This window comes from Mustela erminea, chromosome 7 (genome assembly GCF_009829155.1).
Source record: "Mustela erminea isolate mMusErm1 chromosome 7, mMusErm1.Pri, whole genome shotgun sequence".
Taxonomy (NCBI): domain Eukaryota; kingdom Metazoa; phylum Chordata; class Mammalia; order Carnivora; family Mustelidae; genus Mustela; species Mustela erminea.
The window spans coordinates 135,613,186-135,636,898 of NC_045620.1; the positions used below are offsets into that span (position 1 = coordinate 135,613,186).

Below are 23,713 nucleotides of genomic sequence, written 5' to 3' on the forward strand. Positions count from 1 at the left end.
GATCACAAGTAGGCAGAGAGGCAGGCAGGGGGAGGGGCGAAGCAGACTCCCCACTGAGCAGAGAGCCCGATGCGGGGCTCGATCCCAGGACCCCGGGATCATGACCCGAGCGGAAGGCAGAGGCTTTAACCCACTGAGCCACCCAGGTGCCCCAGTAATTTTGTTTTTTAAAATAGACTCCACAAAGTAAAATTGGCAGCTCAAAGAATCTGTACAAATTGTGATGTATACTGCAAAATCACTCATCAAAAACAGAAAAGGGGCTGTTTAAAATTTCATCCCACCAACTGCATTTGAGAATGCTTGTATTCCCTACCCAAACTGGATAGTGCCTGTTTTTAAACTTTTGCCAGTGATACTGGGCAAGTATTATCATTCTGTTCTATTCTATTCTATTTAGAGCACTTGACCCAGTGAGAGGATGTGGGTGGGGAAGGGGCAGAGGGAGAGAGACTCCCAAGCAGGCCGCACACCCAGTGTGGAGCCTGACGCAAGGCTCAGTCTCATGACCCTGAGATAATGACCTGAGCTGAAACCATGAGTTGGATGCTCAACTGACCAAGCCCCCCAGGTGCCCCTAATTCTTTTTTTTTTTTTTTTAAGATTTTATTTAATTGAGAGAGAGAAAGCATGAGAGGGGAGGAGTCAGAGGGAGAAGCAGACTTCCCACTGAGCAGGGACCCGATGCAGGACTCCATCCTAGAACTCTAGGATCATGACCTGAGCCAAAGGCAGTTGATTAACTGACAGAGCCATCCAGGTACCCTGGGTGCCCCTAATTCTGATATGCATTTCTGAGTGATTATTATGATTTCCTGATCATTCCTTATCTTGAATCTCATTTATTTATTTTTTTAATTTATTATTATTATTTTTTTTGTAACCACTATGCCCAACATGGGGCTCAAACTCAGGACCCTGAGATCGAGAGTCATCCTCTCCTCCAGCCGAGCCAGCCAGGCGCTGCTCATTTATTTTTCTAAATGGACTAACTTTATAATTTTTTTAAACTCTATTACTTACTTGTTCACATTCTCATCCATTTTCACTTGATTTGTTAAATCTTGTTTATATGTGGGATTTTTTAAATTAAAGATATTAATCTATATCTAGTGAACAATTTCTGTTGCTTATTTAATTCTCTGTCATCTGTCCTATAGAAATTTCCAGTGTTTATGGAGTAAATATTTGTCAGACTTTATCTTCATGGCATTTATGATTTTTGTCATGCTTATGAAGATTTTCCCATGCCAAGATTTTGAGGGTATTTCTCTGTATATTGTTTTGGTACTTTTTGTTGTCCTATTTTTTTTTTTACATTAATGTGTGTGTGTGTGTGTGTGTGTGTGTGTGTAGGTAGGGTGAACCTGGAAATTATTTTTATTTCTGAAAGGAGAAGTAACTTTTTAATCTCCTTTCCCTCATTCATCCTTCTCCCACTAATTTCATGTGCTAGCTTTATAATAAACAAAAACTTGCGGTTGAACGAGGCCTTTTTTGAACTTTCTTCTCTGTTTGGTTAATCTTTTGATCTGTTTATGAAACAATACTACATTATAAATCACTGTGACATGTTCTTTTATCTGCCGCAATCGGGCAAGTCTTCCTGGTCATATGTTTGTTTAGTTTTCCAGAAGACCTTGAGAGTCCGCTGGTCAGATCCCGCTGAAAGTATTGTCAGAATTTTGATTAGGGTCATGATGTTAAATTTAGAAATTAATTTGATAAGAGTGGAGTTTATGTTACTGGAATTTTCAAAATAAGTCTAAAATTAAATTCATCGATACTAACACATATTCTCTCCCACGTCAGCCACTTCCGTATGCTTTCCCCAGGAATCAGTAGTGTCTCGGGGCTGACCCAGTGCGGGTGTTCTGACAGTTTCCTTTATGCGTGAGGAAAGCGGCCTTTTCTCTCGGTTCGCTGACAGTTCTGGTCCTTCTCTCTCGGTTCGCTGACAGTTCTGGTCCTTCTCTCTCGGTTCGCTGACAGTTCTGGTCCTTCTCTCTCGGTTCGCTGACCGTTCTGGTCCTTCTCTCTCGGTTCGCTGACAGTTCTGGTCCTTCTCTCTCGGTTCGCTGACCGTTCTGGTCCTTCTCTCTCGGTTCGCTGACCGTTCTGGTCCTTCTCTCTCAGTTCGCTGACTGTTCTGGTCCTTCTCTCTCGGTTCGCTGACCGTTCTGGTCCTTCTCTCTCGGTTCGCTGACAGTTCTGGTCCTTCTCTCTCGGTTCGCTGACCGTTCTGGTCCTTCTCTCTCGGTTCGCTGACAGTTCTGGTCCTTCTCTCTCGGTTCGCTGACCGTTCTGGTCCTTCTCTCTCAGTTCGCTGACTGTTCTGGTCCTTCTCTCTCGGTTCGCTGACCGTTCTGGTCCTTCTCTCTCGGTTCGCTGACAGTTCTGGTCCTTCTCTCTCGGTTCGCTGACCGTTCTGGTCCTTCTCTCTCGGTTCGCTGACAGTTCTGGTCCTTCTCTCTCGGTTCGCTGACCGTTCTGGTCCTTCCATGGAAACATCGTTCGTTCTACTACATGCCGTTCTCTGTACTGACGATGCCTGCTTTTCCCTTTGGCTCATCCTCATGATGATAAAGACATAACTAGCCCTTTCATACTGAATCGTAACTGCGTTTGTCCAAACAGCGCTAGCCGGTCCGGATATTTTATCGTAAAGCGCGGTGAGCTGTGGGACACCGAGCGCGTCCCGCGGAACGACTTCGGCTCGCGCGGCTGACAAACCACCACACCAGACTCGGCGGCGTCACCACCGCGCGTTGCTGTTTCTCGGCGTCCGTGTGCTGGCGGGGCTCGGCCGGACAGTCTTCGCTCGCGGACGTCGGGAGGCGCCGCTCCGTGTCGGCCGGGACCCGGGTCCTGCGGAAGCGTGACCGTCGGACACACGGAGCTTCCTCCGGCCGTGAAGTGGGCGGCGCGCCCGGAGGCCCGCGGGGGCTGCCGGCTGGGACCCGCCGACTGCGGCCGGCCTGGTCTGCTCGCGGGCGGCGGCCGGGCTGAGCGCGCGGAGGACGAGCGGTTGGAGACGGAACCGGAGGAAGCCGCAGGACGTGTGACCGGGCCTTGCAGGCTCAGGAAGTCGTTTCTGTGACGTTCTGTTGGGAACCAGGTCCTGGTCCAGCGCCTGCCCCGGGGAAGAGGACGGTCCTCCGGCTCCTGCTGGGCGGGGCTGCGTGGCCGCAATCTGAAGGCCGTCCCGTGGCCCCCACGATTTACGTGTGTCCTACGTGAGAGGTAGCTCACCTGCTGAGACCCCCAGGGGTCGCCTCCGGACGGCGTCAAGCTCGACCCGTCCGTCTGCTCAGCCAAGCCGGTGCTCTGCGGATGAGGCGTCCTCCGTGCGCTGCGCAGCTCCGACGCAGCTCCGCGCGGGAGCCCCAGCGCGCTAGCGGGGCAGGCCTGGTCCCCCTGCGCCCGGCACCCAGCGGTGAGCGGATGCTTGCAGGGTCCTTCCGTGAAACGAGGACAGGAGTGCAAGTGTCTTAGCGATCTCTGCGGCAGAGCGACGGGGACGTCCAGCTGGACACCTGCTACCTGTTGCTTGAGGGGTGCCCCGTCTCGTCCCTGCCAGTTGGTCTCTGTGGCTCTTTCTCCACACCCTGGGCTGTCATTCCTTCTATGCAAGAAACAGCCACATTGTGCGGTCGAGCAGCTTTCTTTGCCCGCCACCTACCAGTAGACGACTGGGGACAGAAAGTTGTCTTCATTTTGAACTGCTGCTCCTTTCCATCCCGTCTTTCTGAAAGGCTCCTGGGAGCTTCCCGTGTCTGTAAATCTCCTGCATTAGACAGAAGCTCCTCCCACGGACCTCTTGTAGACCGTGTCCTTTCACTGTGGTCTGAAAGTGCTGTGTGACAGCACCTTCCAGGTTCCAGAAAACGTTCTTGCCTGGCGGAGAGTCTAAGATGCATATCCTGAAGATTTGGGGAACTGTTGCTTTTCCCGAGAGGTTTTCTAAAGATGTGCCCGTACATCTTCCTGAGAAGTCATTAAAGGTTACTCTTGACTTCGTCTTTACCGTGATTACTTTGTGACTACTTTGTGACTGGAAAGTACAAAGTACTTTCAGTACTTTTGTCCTGAACCCTTTCTATTTTTGTCTAAATTCTGCTGAAAACCTGAATACAGCTCAGTTTTAGCTCATTGCTCTATCTGCATACCTCGTTGTACACATCTAGAAGGAACCCGTTGGCACTGTTGGCACACCGTATGTGTTCTGTGTTCCATGTTGGAGTGACCAGCAGTGTTAGCCAGTTTCTGTAGCTTCCAGGGACCGTTTCCTGACTGCCCTTCCGATCTTCACTCGCCGTCTCCTTCAGGCCTTTCCACTTCCCACCCGCACCGAGTCCTCAAGCCCGTGCTCTGTGTTCCAGATTTTTATTGTGATCACCAACTTGTGCTCTGATTCTCCCACTCTGCACAACTGTGGTGGCCTAAAATACATACGTATGTCCTTCCGCTGGTGATTCTGTGGGTTGGGAATTCAGGAAAGGCTCCGCTGGATAGATCATCTCTTAGGGATAGACATCGGCTTCTTCACTCACGTCTTACGATCTGGTGTGTCTGTGTTACTCTCTCTCCTACACGGCGTCTCATCCTCCAGAGCCTCTCCGTGGGGTGGTCTCAGGACAGTCGCACTTCTTTCATGTCACCTTCTTTCACGACAGCCAGCTTCCAAAAGGCAAGAAGTAGAAAGTGCCAGGCCAGTTACCGGCTATGCCTGGAACTAGCGAAGCGTCACTTGTGCGGCCATCTACTGCCAAAGGAGCTGGAAGGCCAACCTGGATTCAAATTGGATAGAGAAATAGACTCTTGTTCAAATGGGGGAAGCAGAAGATTGGGTCGTAGAAGAGCCTATGAAAGGGAGACATTGTTGTGGGCATCCTTGGGAAACACAATCAGCCACAGGGTTTTTAGAAATTACGTTAAGATTGATTTGTCAACACTGTGTGTATGAGTAGGCATGTGTGCTACTTGGCCAGATACATTTATCGGGAGTCTGTCAGCTTTGTACAACATTTGAAAGAGCTGTCCTCCTTTTTTTCCCTCCCTCAGGAATAATTAAACTAGATCGAAATTACCTATTTGTCTAAAGTTAAAAAGATTTCTTTTTAAAAACAGTATTTATTTATTTGAGAGAGAGAAAGTGCATGTGCGTGTGAGTCAGGGGAGGGGCAGAGGGAAAGGGAAAGTGAGAGCGAATCCTCAGGTAGGCTCCCTGCTCAGCAGGGATGTGAGACTGGATCCCAGGACCCTGAGGTCATGACCTGAGCCAAAATGAGGGGTCAGACACTCAACCGACTGAGCCACCCCGCACCCCAAGTTTTTTAAAAAGATATCTCTCGTGAAACCACCTGACTTGCCTACACAGGAAACTTAAGATTTTTAACTTCCCCAGATATGTTGGGCTTTTCCTGTTGATTTCTTCTCTGTGATCAGTGTGTAGAAAGTCCTCCCCCAATCTGAAAACGTCTGGATGTTTATCCACGTTTCCTGTGTGTCTGCTTCTTCCGTGGTACAGTAGTTCTTCAGACGTCTAGAATGATGCCGGGAACTGTTGAGATGATCGTCCTCCCCGCTCACTTGCACTGTAGCCTTCATGCCACGTGGTCTTGTGTGTTCTAGAGTCTGTTTCTGTTCTCTTCATTCTGATACGTAAAGTCTTCCATACCCTGTGTTTAATTATTGTAACTCTGTCCCAAGCACCTCGAGAATCCGAAAAATCACTAAATGTTCACGCCTCTAAAACATGAGTAAAAGCCACCTGATCCACACTAAGGATGTGTGATTTTAGACTTGAGAACAAGTTTTTAAAATCCTATTAGGAATTTGTTTAATGTGTAATTTAGCCAAATATTTTTGTGCCAAATTGTGTTTTCTAAAAAGAAGGAGGAGTAAATAGAAGAAATACCAATACTCAGAGTTTTATACTTGTGACTATGACTTGCAAATCTATAATTTGGTCTAGGGAGGTCTTTCAGAAGGAAAAAAATAATAAAGGCCTTAATTAGAGGCATCCACCATTGAAGATGGTACAAAATCCACAAATGTAAACTGAAATAGAACTAGTAAAGAGTTTTTACTTTTTACTGAAGAAAGCTATTTGTGGAGTAGATCTAGAAATATTTAATTTTTGAACCATTTAAGTTTTGAATCATATGGTTAATAAATTATAATAAAATGAATCTTTTACTTTCACTAATCTAGTTTATTTTTGTTTTCCAGATATTGTTTTGTGTTTGCTTTGGGATACCTCACAGTGTGCCAAATTACTAGAGTCTATATCTTTGATTATGGACAATACTCTGCTGATTTTTCAGGGTAAGAGTAACACTTTTAACTCAGTTGCCTGTTTTTCTCTCTTCTAACTTGTTGGTGAAAGGACAACATACAGTTGTATTTAGTAGCTCAAATGAAAAGTGATTGACAGGCATTTTAGTTGAAGATTGTTTTATGAATTTAGACTCTTTTTGGAAGATTATTTGAGAGAGAGAGAGTGAGTGAGTGCAGGCACACAAGGGAGCCTGAGCAGGGGTGGGGCAGAGGGAGGGAGAGGTGGGGGGGGAGAATACCCAGCAGACTCCCCACTGAGTGAGGAGCCTGACATGGGGCTCGATCTTACAACCCAGAGATCATGACCTGAGCAGAATCAAGAGTTGGATGCTTAACCAAGAGAGCCAACCCAGGTGCCCTAAATTTAGATGTTTTTTTCTTGTGAAGTGGTCTTTTATGGTGCTGTATAATCACAAAAAGAACTTGTCCTTTTAAGTTGACATATATATAATTTATAAATATGTAGCAATTAAATTTTTATATGGCATTGATATTGGAAGCATTCTCTAATTTTATGGAAATTTTTGCCATCAGATGTAACTGTCGAAAACCAGTGCCTTGGAATCTGTGCTTGATTCTCTGTTTCTTTCTTTGTTCTCCTAAGCCTCTTTTGAATTCACCAGCTTCTACATAAGATCTGGTCACTTCTTCTTGGTTCTTAATAGCCCCCGAGACTTTTCTTTGGACCAAAGGTCCTTGGCCTAGCCTTGTCTTCTGAATTTCCTGGAGAAGACACTTGAGTGTATATTTTACTTGTACGCATTTCACTTTCATGGAATGTTCTACATTCTTATGTCTAGTATTCCACTGAGCCTTGGAAATAACTTCTGCCTTTTGTTCCTTCAAAAGGCAGGTAGTTCCTCTGTGGTACTCGTTGTCCTGTAACAAAACTGATTAAATGTCTGCTTCAAGATAAATGTAGTCCAAGTCCCTAAAGACTAACGTGCTCATCATCTTTATAAAAGGACCTCTGCTAAGGATAAGCAAAGTAGAAAAAATAAAGTATATCATGGGATCGATGAAAAAGAGTAAATTCAACAGTAGGAATAGACCAAAGTTGTATGACCTTAGAGAAAAATTACTGCTATGAAACAAGAGAATTTTAGAAGTTGAAATTTCTTTTCTCCTTCATGGGATTCAAGTAGATTTTACTTTTTAAAACCGATTTCTTGCATACAAAAGAACAAACAAAACCAAGCCAAAACGAACCAATTAAGTACACTAAAAAAACTAGTTAAATTAGTGATATGTTGAGTAGAATAAGGAAATATACCTGGAATTCAGAAAAGGAGAAGAGATGCTGGTGATTTAGCGTATAAGTAATAGATATTATAGAAAAAGAGCTAACGGGCTGTATCAGTGACTATGTTGAGCCACTGAAAGTCTTTGGAATTTGAAGACTTAAGCCAGGTTGCATGTTGTCGTTGGGTATAATGCAAGTAGGAGCTAGTTGTGAATACTTAAAAGAGTCAAGGTCACCTAGTTTAAGCCTCCAGGAGCCGTTACCTTGGTGGTCTCATTCATCGGGGTCTCCTTAGTGCTTAGCACATGGTGGCATTAAATAGACACTTCCTGAATCAGTAATAGTAATACCTTACTAAAGAAGAATGTAGAAAATACAGCGAGAAGAATGGGGGGGGCGGGGAATAATAAATACAATGTGGGCAAAGCTCTGTGATCTAAGAGAGAAATTTATAGCTTCAGTGTTCGCCTTATAATGAATTTAGAAATGAATGAAGCATTTAGAATGAAATAGAAGCAAAAAGCATCCTCCTGACAAATTGAGTTTATGCATGTAGATCACAGAAATGTTAGCACTAGCAACTGGAGGTGATACTGTAAAGTTAGGAATTTCCCATTTGCCTTCTCGAGTGCTCGGACGCTGCACCCGCGTGCCGGGGCTCGAAGCAGGCCTGGCTCTGCCACCACTGCTCTGTCTTTCTAGCTTATATTTTGGGATCCCACATTCTACTTCATTTAAAAAATACCATGCTGCTTGTATTTTTAAATGGCCAGATTGACAAAGTAATCCAATGTTGCCAAATTGAGGTCATGAATGCAGTTGGCGTGAGTACAGATTGGCACGATGCCGTGTTCGCTGGGCCCTCACCACCCTTCCTCGGATTTGATCCTGGCTGTTACCTTTCTTCTTTCTCTCACCTGACGTTCTAAACTCTGGTTCACTACGCCTCTCTAGCTGGGGATAGGCTCCCTGCTGTTTAAGCAACAGCCCAATTTCAGTGACTCCGCGTGGTAATGATAAACGTTTATTTCTCAGTCACGTGGCAGTCCTCTAAAGAGGGACCCTTTGCTTCCCGCACTGATTTAGGGAAGGTTCTTTCCCAGGGCTTCACCTCCCCTCGCATCCCTGGAATCCTCCCGATGACGCTGACAGAGGTGCTGTGCACGAGCAGACAAGGGCCGGCCTCCTCACCGCTGCTGCCACCATCCTACTGGAAGGGACCGCTTACGTGACCCACAAATTAGAGGGTAGTTTGCAGTAAGAGCCAAAGGCAGGTTTAAAAATAGCTTTTTCTATGACATGGCTTGAAATATTTTGCTAAAATTTAAAATTTCATCTCAGTATTTAAATGTCATTTAAAATGTTTAAATATGTGGGAGAAAAACAACAGAGCACGTTAAAGATGGATAGCCTGGTATCAGACTCCCAGCTTAATGTGTAATGTGTGTCCCCGAGGAGGAAGCATTTGACCATCGGCAGTAGACTGATACAGATGGGGCAGAGACAAATTAGCCGAAGGAGGCCATCTGGCAGAATGAAGTTGGGAGGACTTTTTTGTTTGTTTGTTTGTTTTTATTGGATACAAGACAGAAAAGAAGGCATCTAGAGGCAAACTCTTCCCCTAATGAAATATTTAGGGATTTAGAAGTCTTGGGTGTGTTTAACACATGAGTAGAAAAGATCATAACTTGATCCTAATTTGGGTAAATATCCAAAATGTTGGGTGTTTGCAGAAGGTAGAGTTGAATAGAGTGAACGGTCCTTTGTCCTACGCTCTCCTGCGGCCCTGAGTTTGGCAGCAGAGGAAGTGAGGCAGGGCTTGTGCTGGGGAATCACGTGGGAGCTCTTTTGTATGAGGCGGTCTTATTTGCATGGGGCACAGGAAACTGATAGTGTGTGTGCGCGCGAGTGACTGCGCACATGTGTGTGCGCGCAGTGACTGTGCGTGTGTGTGTGTGACTGTGCGCGCGCGTGTGTGTGCATGTGACTGTGTGTGTGTGTCTGTGTGTGTGTAGTTAGCCATGAGATCAAGATATGTTTAAAACGATCAGATAAAAGGGACTCACTTTTTTTTTTTTTTAAAGAATATAGTTATTGGAGAGAGAACACAAGTTGGGATGGGGTTGTGGGGAGCAGAGGGAGAAGCTGACTCTCTGCTGAGCAGGGAGCCGGGTGCGGGCCTGGATCCCAGGACCCTGAGATCAGGACCTGAGCTGAAGGCAGAGGCTTAACCTACTGAGCCACCCAGGCGCCCTTAAGGGACTCACTTCTTAATAGAAGTTTCTTTTCACAGGAAGGCTGACTTTCATGCTAGCCTCAGAAAATAGATACAGGGGCACCTGGGTGGCTCAGTGGGTTAAAGCCTCTGCCTTCGGCTCAGGTCATGATCCCAGGGTCCTGGGATCAAGCCCCGCATTGGGCTCTCTGCTCGGTGGAGATCCTGCTTCCTCCTCTCTCTGCCTGCCTCTCTGCCTACTTGTGATCTCTGTCAAATAAATAAATAAAATCTTTAAAAAAAAAGACAATAGATAAAGAAGAAGTATAAAATAATTAAATAGCTTCCCTTTATATCTGCAATAACGAGTTAGCAGATACAATAGAGAAGGGATCCTAGTTTCACAAGCAATTATTAAAAACTATGATATGTCTAGGAGTACATGTAAAAGGAAATGCACAGGACTTCTGTCTAGAAAACTATAAAACTTTATGGTAGGATATAAAAGAACACTAACTGGAGAAACATCTTGTGATTCAGATGGTAAAATTTAGTATTACAAAGATGGTAATTCCTCTCAAATTAATCTGTAGGTGTAAGGCAGCTCAAGGTGGGGTTTTGAGGGAAATGAGATGAACTGAAAAGTTTTTCTAGAAGTGTAAGGGCTTGAGAGTAACTATTTCAGTATAAAACATGCTACTGTTAAGGAGCAGTCACTTAAATATTACAGGATTGACACAGGATTAGACAAAGCCATGAAGCCAGAGGAGAGAAACAGACCCATGGGATCCGAGAAATAAAGGTACAGAATAGATATGTTGGGATTATAGATCCAGTGGGGATGGGGAAAGCCCTTCTCGATTATTCGGTAAATGGTACTGAGACAGAAGAAAGAAAGGCAAATGCTGGCATTCTTTGTAGACAGCTTGTAGACAGAAGCGAGAACAGATTTTTCTGGCAGGAAGGTAATGAGTTCTGATTGCAATGTGTCGATTTTTGTAGGGCTGAAGGGGTACCTTCATGCATCCACCAAAAGAGAGGTACATGACATAATTTCCCCTTCAAATTAAGGATGTGTTTTAGAGCGAATCACGTAGTATCACATGCTTAACAAACATTGTATTACCACTTACTCAGCTAGGATTTATTGAGTATGTGCTATACTTTTCACTAGGTGCGAAGTACTTTTCGTAGGTGACAGTCCTGTCCAGCATAAGGGACAGACTCCTTGGTCTAAGTTACAGGTGGGATTGTCACATGGACTCCTTTTGTTTTGCTTTGTTTTTATTTGGGGCGTGGCGGGGGAGCAGAGGTCAAGGGAGAGAGAGAGAATCTTCAGCAGGTTCCATGCCCGACACGGGGCTTGATCTCACAGTCTCGAGATCGTGACCTGAGCTGAAATCAAGAGTTGGACACTCAACCGACTGAGCAGCCAGACAGACGCCCTGTGTGCCCGCCTTTTGGAAAGCCTTGCTCAAGCTGAGAGTCTTAATTGTAGGCATCTTTCTGTGCCCTGTGCCGAATCTAGAAGCCCCCCCACCCCCGCTCTCATCCCCTCACCCTCCTGTCACACGGCTCCCACTCACTGTGTTGTAAGTGGGACGGATGTGAATTATTTAGCCGCTGAAACTTAATGTTCCGTGGGTCCTGTTTCATCCCGAGGGAGCATCTCCCTCACCTTGACCTAGGCTTGGTGAGAGGAAACCTCCCGTCCGGCTGCCGTCGGTCAAGTTACCGAGAGCAGCAGGTTTCTAGGCGGTTTTCTAGGCGGTCCGGCTTCCACCTTCCCTGAGCCTTCTCTGCTCTTCTGCGCGCTCGCAGAGCAGCCTACCCTGATGACCCTTCTCGGGGCTCTGCGGGTTTCTCGAGGCTCTGAGCCTCCCACGGGCTGTGCCACACGGCCCTGCTCTCCGCTCGGAACTGTCGTGCAGCCTGTTCCTGTGCCCAGGGTGCCCCGTGTGGGCACAGGGCACGTGGCTCCGATGCCAGGTTCCCCGTTCGAAGCCCTGTCTCATCTCTGCGCACGTTCCTTCAACGCCTCCTTTGGTTCTTGGTACTTTTTTTCCGCGGTTATTCGCGTACCTGGTCATCTCCCTTGCAGCGAGAAAGCCCCCCAGAGGTCGCGCTCCTGGCGGATTGCTATGTTTGCTAAAGGAAGGTCTCAGCAGACACTTGCTGTGTCGCGATACCGTTTGCGGTATTTGTCACACTGCTGCTTTATTTCGTCTACACAGTGGCATCATTACCTCGATGGTTTACGTAATAACTTGGGGGGGGCAGGGAAATGCTTCCAGGCTCCCGCAGGGATCGCCTCTGGTGGTGGGGTTTGGGTGACTGTTCTGACTTGTGTGGCTGCCCAGGCCCCGTCCGCTCCTCCCCCAGGGGTTTGGGAGGCCCCTCACACGGACGTGCCCGAAACGGACGGCCCCTCCCTGCCCTCCTGTGCTTATACTCAGCCACCTCCATCCTCCTGGGGAGCTGCTCTGGCCAGAAACCTTGGCGGCCTCGGGTCTCAGCGCTGCATCAAGTCCATGGTCAGATCGTCTTCTGACGCTGCCTCTTTACCCTCTGACCACAGCTGGGCTCCACCGCAGACTGCACATGCCGTTGCCCTCTCCTGCCTACTTAGCCACCATCCCCTCCTGGCCTTTTTATCCCGCCATGGTTCCCCAGTCTGCGTCAGCCCAGAGCTGGAACACGTCCATTTAAAACTAGGTGACTCTGTGCCAGAAACCCTCCAGTTCATGCATTGCTTGGTTCGGACAGAGCCCATCCTCACTCGCCCCTGCTGAAGCCCTCTGGGTCCCACCTCTGCCCTGCCCTGTCTCCAGCTTCTGCACCTGTCCCTGCTCCGCACCTGCTCCGGTCCTGTCTCCCCCTGGGCCAGTCACATTTCTGCCTGAGGACTGTTGAGCTGCTTTTCCCCCTTCTTGGACGTTCTTACCTCCACAAGCTGTCCGCTTGTTCCCGCTTGAAATGTCACCTTCGGGGTGAGGCTGGTTATTACAGCTGTGCCGGCAATCCCTCTTCCCCTGCCCTGCTCCGTTCCCATGCCCCGCACTCGGTGGCATCTGGCCTTCTATGCATTGATCTGTTTATTTGTTTCTTATCTCTGTCCGGTCCATTGTGAGGTTGGTGGCAGCGAGACCTGCATCTTGTGTCTCCAGCGCCTGGTTTATTGTAGGTGCTCGCTGAACACCTGTTTCTGCCTGAGGGAGGAAGGGGAACGAATGAGCGTGGCTCGCCCTTTCCGGCTCGTCTCCCGTTGGATTCCGGGATCCAGGGTGTGGGGCACGTTTGGCTGCAGGGTTTGCTGTTTGTGGAGGAAAGAGATGACTAAGGCGGAGACGTGACAGTTCATCTCTGTTGCCAGGGGACTCACACCCTGCAGTGGCAAACTGACCTTTGACCTGGCAGGTGCTTGCCGCATTAGTAGGCACAGGTCTTTAGGGTGGGCGTCCTCTAGGGATGGTGGACAGTTAAGAAAGTGACTATTCTTTGTAGCATTCATTTTCTTTTCTTTTTTTTTATTACGTTCAATTAGCCAATATATAAAACATCATTAGTTTTCAATGTAGTGTTCAACGAGTCATTAGTTGCGTGTCACACCCAGTGCTCATCAGTCACATCATGTGTCCTCCTTAATGCCCGCCCCTGTATTCATCTTCTAATAATTCAGCTATTAACTGTGGTTGAATTCTGTGTGATAGAACTAACTCCTATTATTCTCATTATCTGTAGAGACAAAAGAGATGTGTATAGATGATTGTTAACTTCTGCATCCTTTTTTTTCTAAGTTTTAAGAAGTATAGCGCTATTAGTTCTTTATATAAGAGAGGGCTTTTAAAAAAATATTACCTAAAGCTGTTTCATCAGTTGAAGTATTTATTTTGAACAGTTCAAGTCCATATTTTCCCACTTTCTTGGAAGAGGGTCAGCAGGGGTAAATACACGTCCACCCAGACACAGTGATGTCGTCATGTAGATGGTGCTGGTGGCTCCACCCACGACCCAGAGCTCACTCGGTGGGGGTTCTCCGTCCGCCTTCTCGCCCTCCTCCATCCCTCAGACTCCACCCTGCGGGAAGCCAGAGGGCCTTTCTGACTCAAATCAAGTGGTCCCAGACTTTCTAGAACCCGGAAAGGGATGAGCTATTGTAGGTTCTGCCAGATGCAAAATCAACAGGTAGTTAAAATGTCAGTAAAGGTGTAAGTGAAATAATGTCTGTTACCAAACAAGTTTTTATGAACAAAGTGCACTGTGGAGAAGACCCACGGCAGGTGATCTCTTTGAGAACATTGGAGAACATTGGCTTTGCACCCTGGGTTCGGCATAGTAAGGTGAGACTGGTTCTCCTTCCTCTCACTCTGTTGTTTCCTGGTCTTGCCCATGCCTGTGTTGGCCTCGTCTGTTCATTTTCCCCTGGTTCACTTTTCTGAGTTCTTGTTTACCTCTTGGTGCCTTACTGAACCTTTTACTGTAGTACTGCCTGACTTTCATTTAGAACTTACTTCTGCAGTGCCTCTCTGTAGTAATTCTGCCTTCTAGCATTTTACTCTCACATTTGCCACCCCCCGTTCCCATTTCATGACAGGTTGGACCAGAGGCAGAAGGACTGCCAGCTGTTTAAAATCAAAGGGAACATTCAGGGCTAATGATCACCAGTAAAGGAAATAAAATGATGTTGGGACATTTTTGAAAACTAGTTGGTTCTCTGAGCCCTTGTGTATGCCAGTTGTTGAAAGTGCAGAGATAAATAAGGCATTGTTCCTGGTGTTCAGTAGCCTATGACTTTCGTGGTGACAGGAAAGTAAACAAAAGAATTACGAAACAGTATGATGAATGCTTTCAAGCACGGATGAGAGTGGACAGGCAGGAGGGAGTGTGATCAACCTGTAGAAGGAGTGAGAGATCATGACTGGACACTTGGAAGAGTCTGTGTATCCGGCATTTTAAAAGTATTTATTTAGCACATGTCTTGAGCTAGGCACCGGGGATTCAGTAGTGAAAAAGACTGTTGGTTCCTTACCTCATGGACTTTCTAGAAAGGAAAGAGAGATTTTATTTATTTATTTGACAGACAGAGATCACAAGTAGGCAGAGAGGCAGGCAGAAGGGAAGGGGGAAGCAGGCTCCCTGCTGAGAGCCTGACATGGGACTCGATCCCAGGACCCTGGGATCATGCATGACCTGAGCCAAAGGCAGAGGCTTAACCCACTGAGCCACCCAGGCGCCCCAGGAAAGAAAGATTTTAAAACAGCCACTGTAATTGGATAAATGAAATACCCATGAACCTGAAAATATTTGGAAGGAAGCAAACAAGCCAAAGTTAGATGAAGGGCAGGTGTGGGCATCGTGGCTGAGGAGCTACGTGTGGTTGAGCTGTCCATTGGGCTTCTAGTACGAAGTGACCTCACAGCTGGGACTTGAAGAAGGAGCCGTCCTCGCAGAACGTTTCCAGAGAGAGAGGTCCAAGTGGATGGAGCAACATTTGGAAAGACTTGGGAGCATTGAGCTCTGCTCCCTGCCGTCTTCCCATCCCTGTTAGGGACGTGCTTCCCGGATGGAACAGCACAGCCTCCCACGACCCGTTCTCCCAGCCCAGCTCCACGCCGGGAGGCAGCCTGCGGCCGGGGCACTGGGGCGCAAGGAGGGCCCGTACACAGGAAGCACATATTTGTATTTTGGGAACATCTCAGCTATCTGTACTTCACAGTTTAGTATGTCACTGTGCGGATAAGCTTCCTTATTTGACCAGCCATTTTGGTATTATGTTTTGAGGAAAAGAGGGAATTAGAATTTAGAACTGAAGAGTATTTTATAATTCTTTGGTAAGAATGAGGCAGGATGACAAAAGTGATTCTCTGCCCCCAGGGAAGTGGGAATCATCGTTTTTGCAAACCTCGGAGGCCCGTGAGACCTCCTGCAGGCTGACACAGCTCCTGGGTGCTCCTAGCAGGCTGGGGCGGCGGTGGGCTGAGGGCTCGTCTCCGAAGAGTGAGCGGTGTAGGAGGAAGAACTGACTTTTCAGGGAACCCAAGGGGACTCCCTCCTTCGTGCACTGAGTTAGAGCAGTTGTCCTCTGACATGTGTGAGTGTGTGTGTGTGTGTGTGTGTGTGAGAGAGAGAGAGATCTTGTCTGCTGGGTGAAGAGAAGGAGCTGTAAGTTCTCAGGCGCCGGGCTCTGAGCATCTCATGGCCTCCCAGGGCGTCCTCCTTGGCCACGCGTTGAAGGATGCTTGTGTTTGTCCAGAGGCAGAGCGGACCTTGGCCAGCCTCGTGCTCTGAGCGTGGGGCAGCGGGAGGGCACCGGGTCTCCGTGGTGGGGTCTGGGCTTCCTACCGCTGCTTGCTGGCGCTGTGGTTGGCCCGTCCTGCCTTCCTGGTGCCGTGGACGCCGTGCGGACTCCGAGCATGCAGAGCTCACAAGCTCTGCTTGTAGGCAACACGGCATTTCCTGGTTTTAGTGAAATTCCAAAAATATAAATGAATTCCTTGTGATGAGTTGTTCTGCAATATGAGTGTCTGTAAGCTAACGTAGTAAAGGATGAATGTGTATGCTGGTGGCTTTCTTAACGTGGATTTACGTATTCTCCCTGTCCAAGCTATCCATTCCATTACACATCCTAAATTATGGAGAAAAGATTGCCTTTTCCTTAACTTGACATCTCTCAGAGCCGTCTTTAAAGGGTGCTTTAGGCACTTTCCCCTAGGGCGGCTCTCAACAGGCCTTTAGTCCTGGGGGTCCCAGACCAGCGAGCTGGACGCTGTCCTGTTTCTCCCTCCCCCATCCCTCCCGTGCTCTTCTACATTTCTCACCCACCCTCTTAATTTTCTACCTTTTCCCCTTTTCCCAACTCACTTTCCACCCGCATGTCAGCTGAGGCAAAAGGCAGCATGGTATGTTGGAAAGTCAAAACCCAGAAGCCAGGGCCTTGCCTGATGCCTGGGGCTCTTTCCCCCCAGCCTCTGTTCTATCTCCGAGGGAGGGGCCGGGCGGCGCTGCTTACCCCGGGTCGCCAGTGGAGCCTGAGCTGAAGGAGTTCCTCCCTCCCGCTCTCTCTGCCTGCCTCCTCCTCCCATGCCCTCCCCTTCTCTTGTCCTGTCTTTTCTTCCCTCCTTTCCCGCTTCCTCCCGTTCGCCCGCTCCTGTACGTTCCCCAAACACAGCAGCCCCTGGATTATCTCTTTGAAATCCCTCCAAGGTCTTTTTGTGTGTTGTAAAAGTCAGCATTTTGTAGTTGTATAAGCAGAAGAAACTCTTTTTCATACATCATAAGTATTATTTTAAGTTTCTGCTTTTAAATACGTGTTTTTTATTTTGTCACAGCCCAATGATGATAATTACCCAGAAGATCACTAGTTTGGCTTATGAAATTCATGATGGTAAGAATTTAGAAATTAACTTTTTGTCACTGAAAGAAATCCTATTCAAATGTACTTTCATCTGAGAAACGACCCTCACTTTCCACTCTGTATTCGAGGAAGTCAGAGAGGGGAGTCTTTAACTCTGCATAGGTTCACTAAAGTGTATTTATTTTTCTGCAGTGTTTCATCTCAGTTTCACACTTGATCCAGTGACAAAAACAGTGTAAAGGAATGGGATCCCGTTGTAGGACCCACATTAGTGGCAAATATAAAGGAAATAGACGTTTGATCTAAGTCAAGTGTTATTAGTCCCTGTTTCATTTGTGTTACATTTTTATTAATATTTGAATGTTTTTCTCCATGCCCCTTATCCCTTAATGTATACACACAGTGACATCTGTTTTTAGCATAAATATTTGTAAGTTCGGATTTTATGTCTTCCGTGGATGGACACGTTGCCATAGGAAATGCTAACAGTCTGGGCCATGAGTCACAACTTCGACTCTGGTTTCTTCACAGACTGGAGGAGCGTCCCCATGAGACCCGTCACTTGTAGTGGCCCAGGGAGCTTCTGGCACGGGGCGTTTAGCCCCACTGTATACGTCGCCTGTCCTGTACCCTCTGGTACGGACGACCTACAAATAATTTTTAAGGATGGTGTTTGCCTCTTAATTTAGTCCTCCTTTGGTCTTTAAATTGGGCTTAGAATTGAGTAAGTGGTTGTGTAATTGCAAATCATATCCCCTCTTTGGGGAGAGAAGGTAAAGAAATGGATGGAGAAGGTATATGAGTCCAGTTTTCATTCCTCAGAGTCATGCAGAGGTAAGGAAATCATTCCTTGCTTCATGTTGAGCTTCTAGCCCTTAATACCGATTAGTCATTGAAGCCATCTAATAATAGATCTTAATGCCCCCTTTTGAAAGTCATAGTGTTTGCTATTAGATATGCTAGCATTTTGGAATTTTTAAGTTAATAATAATTTCCTCTAGAGAAGGGTCAGGTTTGTGCCCTGACGTGTGTTATTTATCTCCTACGGACCTAGATGTGTTGGGTTCCATGATGCTCCTTTGATATGACTGAACCTGTGTTGCAATGAGAAAGAAAGGAACCAGTTATTCAAAAATTGGGATTATAGCTTGAATTTCCATTGATAAAAGCGGTGCAAGTGTGAATGGGGAAAAATGCCATTCTTTTCTTGGAAACCATAATTGATAAAAGTACCTGTTTTTATTTTTCAGGGATGTTTCGGAAGGATGAAGAGCTGACATCCTCACAGAGAGGTCTAGCTGTAAGGTACGTGCCCTCTTTCTGTGTCCGGCCTTGGTTCATGCGGTCTCTGCCTGGGATGCGCTTTACTCTCCCGGCTAAGACTGACTCATCGTGCTGGAGGTACCGACTTTGGAAACCAAACCTTCCTCCCTCCGCACACCGCCCTGACACCAGATCTTGCTAGGTTAGGCTGCCGGTGCCTTCTCAGGCTCTCATGGCACATTGGACATACCAGCCTGCACGTGCCTCTTATGTACCATGGATATCATTAAATTTTCTGTCTCTCCTGTGATTTTCTGAGTTCCCTGGAGACAGTCCTCATGTCTGCCATGAGGTAATGAGTGATCATCGCTGCTTCTGTTTATAGACCGACAACTTGATGGCAGGAATTGGGCTAAGACATGATAATACAGCACATAGATGCCGTGCTTTGAGATAATGAAGAACCAGTAAGATCTTCTCAGTATTGTTTGAGGAATTCTTTCTGGGCAGGTTTCTACTTCATTTATGACAGTCCTCTGTTGACAAACTGAAGGAATAGCTTGATTTCTTGGAAGGCTCTATCTTAATCTAATTAGAGATCGAATACTCATTTTATCTAAAGAAAAATTCCTAGGAAGCGCCTTGTTCTCTGTGAATCTACAACTAACAGATCATGGCAGTCAGAAGAATGAGGTTAAGTGTGTGATAGCAGATGGACCCTGCCCTGAGTGTTCACTTTTGGTGGCATGTCTTGGGAATATTCTTATACTTTCCCCATCTTTAAGATTATTTTACTTGACATTGTCTGCAGTCAGTACTTACATACCAGTAAATGTGCACTTGAATATACACAGTTCGTGAGAGATGACCTTGATCTGGGTTCTGGGATCTTCAGGCCTCCTTTGTCCATCCCTGTAACCTCTCATTAGGAGACACTCCGCCCCCGTTTCTGCCTTGCCCTCCCACACACCCAGCTGGCAAAACCCCAAGCCCTATTAAATTCGACTCTCTGCCTACCGACACAGTGGAGGAAAGCAGAGCGGAAAAACATTCATTGCCGATTGGACCTGCTGTGAGTGTGTTACCACAAGTTTAGAGTCACGGCCTTAGTGTTGCCAGGAGTTCGGCTGCATCTGTCCTGTCCACTCCCACCCCGGTCCCTCTCGGCACCCCGCCAGCTTCTGTGTGCTCCTTCCTCCGACTCCGAGCACCCCTCCCCGCACTCATTCGGGCTGGAGCGAAGTTGGATTCTTGGAGAAAAGAAAGGCAGCTCCGCTTCATTTTGCTGCCACTGAGCCTGCCAGGCTGCCCGCGTCTGTGGCAAACACTCCGCTTTCTGCCCCACACGGAGGACTCACTGGCCCGCCTGAGGCAGCTTCTCACTTCGGGCTGAATCCAGCCGCTTCTCTTCAACTCGAGGATTTTGCTTCTTCCATTGTCCGTCCCTTGAGTGGCCGCTCGTCGTTTCTCCATCATTTCGTGCTCAGAGACACGCCTTTACCTCGCTTGCCCTTCGAGCTCCCTCCGCACTGCTCTGCAGCCTGTAACGCGAGACTGTGAGAGATGCAGGTCCCTGTCCCCGTCCTCACCCCCTTCCCTCCTCAGCCCCCCGCAGTCGGGTCCATCCCCACCGCTGGTCGGACAGCGAGCTTCAGGGGGACCCGCAGCCTCGGGGGGTGGAACAGGCAGCCTCGGTGTGCGGCAGCTCAGCCTCTCCGCACTGTCCGACCCAGCGGACCGCACCGTCCGTGGAGTATCTTCCTCTCTCGTCTTCTGGGGAACCCCCCCCGCCCTTGGTTTTCCTCCTGCCTCCCTGGCTGTTTCCTGCTGTCTTCGCGGAATCCTCCCCCTCCGAGGCTCACCCCTAAGTATTCGTGGGTTGCAAGGCACAGGCTTGGACGGCTCCGTCTTCTCTGGGGACCACGTTCCGTCCCCTGGCCCTAACCGCTGTCCATGTACTTGCGGCTCGTAACGGTCCTCCCACCTGTCCCTGAGCTCCAGCTCGTGGGCAGCTGCCGTTTCAGTGTCCGCGCGGGGAACCGAGCCGGCGTCTCAGCTAGAACACGTTCCAGACAGAACTCCCGAGTTCTGCGCCCCCTCCCTCTCCGCAGCCCGCCACCCGCCAGGTTCACAGAGGCACCATTTGTCACAGGGCCTTAGGGTGAGCACTTGGGCAGACTCACGTGTTCGTACTGCAGACCCTGTCCACTGACAAGTTCACTCTTCCTTGGAGATCTGTCTCTCATGTGACCATGACATTGGACTGTCCCTGATCTGACCGGCTTTTCACCACTCCCACCGAGATCGGCCCAACAGGGCCCTCACTCTCTACTTGGACTCCTGGAACAGCCTCGCCGGCAGGACTCAGAGTTCTTCTTCTTTTTTTTTTTTTTAAGATTTTATTTATTGGGGCACCTGGGTGGCTCAGTGAGTTAAGCCGCTGCCTTCGGCTCAGGTCATGATCTCAGGGTCCTGGGATCGAGTCCCGCATCGGGCTCTCTGCTCGGCGGGGAGCCTGCTTCCTCCTCTCTCTCTGCCTGCCTCTCTGTCTGCTTGTGATCTCCGTCTGTCAAATAAATAAATAAAATCTTTAAAAAAAAAAAAAAGATTTTATTTATTTATTGGACAGCACAAGTAGGCAGGGAAGCAGGCTCCTAGCTGAGCAGAGAGCCTGATGCAGGGCTTGATCCCAAGACCCTGAGATCATGACCGAAGGCAGAGGCTTTAACCACTGAGCCACCCAGGCACCCCAGAGTTCTGTCTCCTTGCCCCCCACCGTCTACTTTCCACTCAGCGGCCAGAGGTCTTTGTAATGGGTGTTGGGTTAGGTTATTCTCCTCTGAGGGAAAACCCACAGCGGCTTGTCGTGTAGCTGACTGGGAGCAGCACTTAGGACCACCAGGTTCAAGACCTGATAAGAACTAGTAGCTCTACTGCTCGTAACTACACAGAGATCCTCGTCAGAAACCGCCTTTCCCGCTGTCACTCTCTGTCCTCTGCCATGCTTGATTTTTCTTCACAATATATATTACTGTCTGGTATTGTCTGGTATTTGGATTGTCCTTCTCTCTGTCTTTCTAGTACACACTTCTGTGAGGAGAGAACTTTGGCCCATGTATCATTCTGTCCTCATCACCTCAACAGCGGTTCACCAACGAGGGTGCTTGTGCCCCCGCAGGAGTCATTTTTGGTTGTCACGGTGGAGGGGGAGGGGCTGCGGACATCTGGTGGGTGGAGGCCAGGATGTCCTAAACATGTCGCGGTGCTCAGGACAGCCCCCTACAACAAGGAAGTATTGTCCCAAAAAGTCTGTAGTGCCGAGAAGCTCGAACCTGTGGAGTTGATTCCAAATAAATACTTAATGGAATGAAAGGATGATTCTTTCCTTTAATGTCATAAATGAAATATTGGTTATATGTCATAACCTTTCCTTTAATGTCATAAATGAAATATGGTTATACTTCATTCTCATTTTAACTGCAAGCATTATAATTATCTACTTAGTACCTACAGTGACTTGTCATTTGATACGACAGTTGAGCCAGAAATTACTTCGGCCAGCTCTCATGGTTCAGACTTATCTCCTGTCCTTGCAAACTCTGATACATAGTTTGACTTGGAGGCACTGGGCTGTGCCATGATCGCCTGACACTGTCTGGGGGCTTGAAGTAATTGGTGCTGAGCGAGAGCTCTGTCCCGGGAGCACAGGAAGTTCTTCTGTGGCTTTTGCGTGAAGGCACTTCCCCAGCCTTCGAGGCAGTGAGAAGGCATTCTGGTGCAGCATTCCAGAAACACATTCGAGAGGAAGCTCTGCCAGCAACATTTTCTCTCCTCAGTTTTGAGCCATGAAGAGAAAATATGTAAGGCTCAAAATGCTTTTAAATGTAGAAGGGTAATTCTGGAAAAATCTAAAAAAGGAGTGTTGGCTAAGTGGTGATGTCGCTAGTATCAGATGGGCAGGAAGCAGTGTTTTCTTTTTTGTTGTTTTTTATAAAGCTACATGTGAGGGGGTCTGTCAGCTTCTCTTGGCCCCAGAGAGGGTTTGTGCTTTTTAAGGAAACCACTTCTCAGAGAGGAAGGAAGGGCTGTAACATCTTCTAGAAACCTGCTTCCTGTCCTCAGGTGGAGTTGTTCTTCTAGTTATGATAGTTTATAATTGTCGGTGGGAAGCAGGCTTACTAGTAAATGGAGCTGCTGGTAGAAAATAAATGAGGGGCGTCTGCGTGCCTTTGTCTGTTAAGTGTCCAACTCGATTTTACCTTAGGTCACGATCTCAGGGTCGTGAGTTTGAGACCCTTGGTGGGCTCTGTGCTCAGCATGAAGCCTGCTTAAGATTCTCTCTCCGGGCGCCTGAGTGGCTCAGTACATTAAGCATCTGCCTTCAGCTCAGGTCATGAACCCAGGGTCCTGGGATCGAGCCCCACTTAGGGCTCCCTGCTCAGCGGGAAGCCTGCTTCTCCTTCTCCCTCTCCCACTCCCCCTGCTTGTGTTCCCTCTCTTGTGGTATCTCCCTCTGTCAAAAAAATAAATAAAATCTTAAAAAAACATTTCTCTCCTCCTGCCTCTCCCCTGTTGTCTATCTCACATACTCGGAAAAAAAGGAAGAGAAAAAGAAAATAAAGATGTAGACTGCTAATTCATCTATATGATGATGTATACAGTCTACGGAAGTTCCTGTGTTACTAAGTATTTTTTACCCGTTTCCCTGCATTAAGAAGTAGAAAGCTCCGTGACTATGAGATGCCATGTGCCATCTGGACAGACCTCAGAGCAGTTGAATGACAGACGCTGCAGGGCATCCTTCATTCGCTTCCGTCTTGCCCCCACATCCAGTCTCTCGGCAGAGCCCCCAGGCTGCCCTGCCAGGGCGTGCACAGGGGCTGCCTCCCCTCGCTGCTCCCGTGTGCTGTCGCTTCCTGCCGGGAGATCCCAGTGGCCTCCTGGCCGGCCTTCCAATGTCCACCCTTGTCCTGTCCAAACTCGGGTAGAGGGATTCTTCGGAAACATAGGTCTTTAAAAAAACCCTGCTGGACTTTTTCACCGCATTCAGAGTAAAGGCCAAAGTTCCTTCCGTAGCTTCTGAGAGAGCCCTCGATGATCTCACATCCGTTCTCTCCGATTTTTCTCGTCTCTTTCCCTGGTTCAGCAACACCGGCCTCCGTGCTGCTGGACGCGCCCCAGCTCAGGGATTTCGCACTCCTCGTTCCCTCTGCCAGGAAGACTTGTCCCGGTCACTCACACTGTTCCCTCCCTTACCCCCTCGGCTCGGATGTTGCCTTATAGGAGGACTTTGGCT

At 48.0% G+C, this 23,713-nt stretch overlaps 1 protein-coding gene across 2 annotated transcripts in view; it reads left to right on the forward strand.

The window, feature by feature from the left end:
• Positions 1-23,713, forward strand: part of MBOAT2 (membrane bound O-acyltransferase domain containing 2) — a 119,468-nt gene that overhangs the window by 79,424 nt on the left and 16,331 nt on the right. Inside the window, exons 4-6 of one of the 2 annotated variants that reach the window (XM_032353379.1) lie at positions 6,235-6,330; positions 17,129-17,184; positions 18,405-18,459. In XM_032353379.1, coding sequence (XP_032209270.1) covers positions 6,235-6,330; positions 17,129-17,184; positions 18,405-18,459 — 207 coding nt within the window. The remainder of the gene's footprint in view (positions 1-6,234; positions 6,331-17,128; positions 17,185-18,404; positions 18,460-23,713) is intronic. The other variant, XM_032353380.1, reaches the window with a different exon arrangement.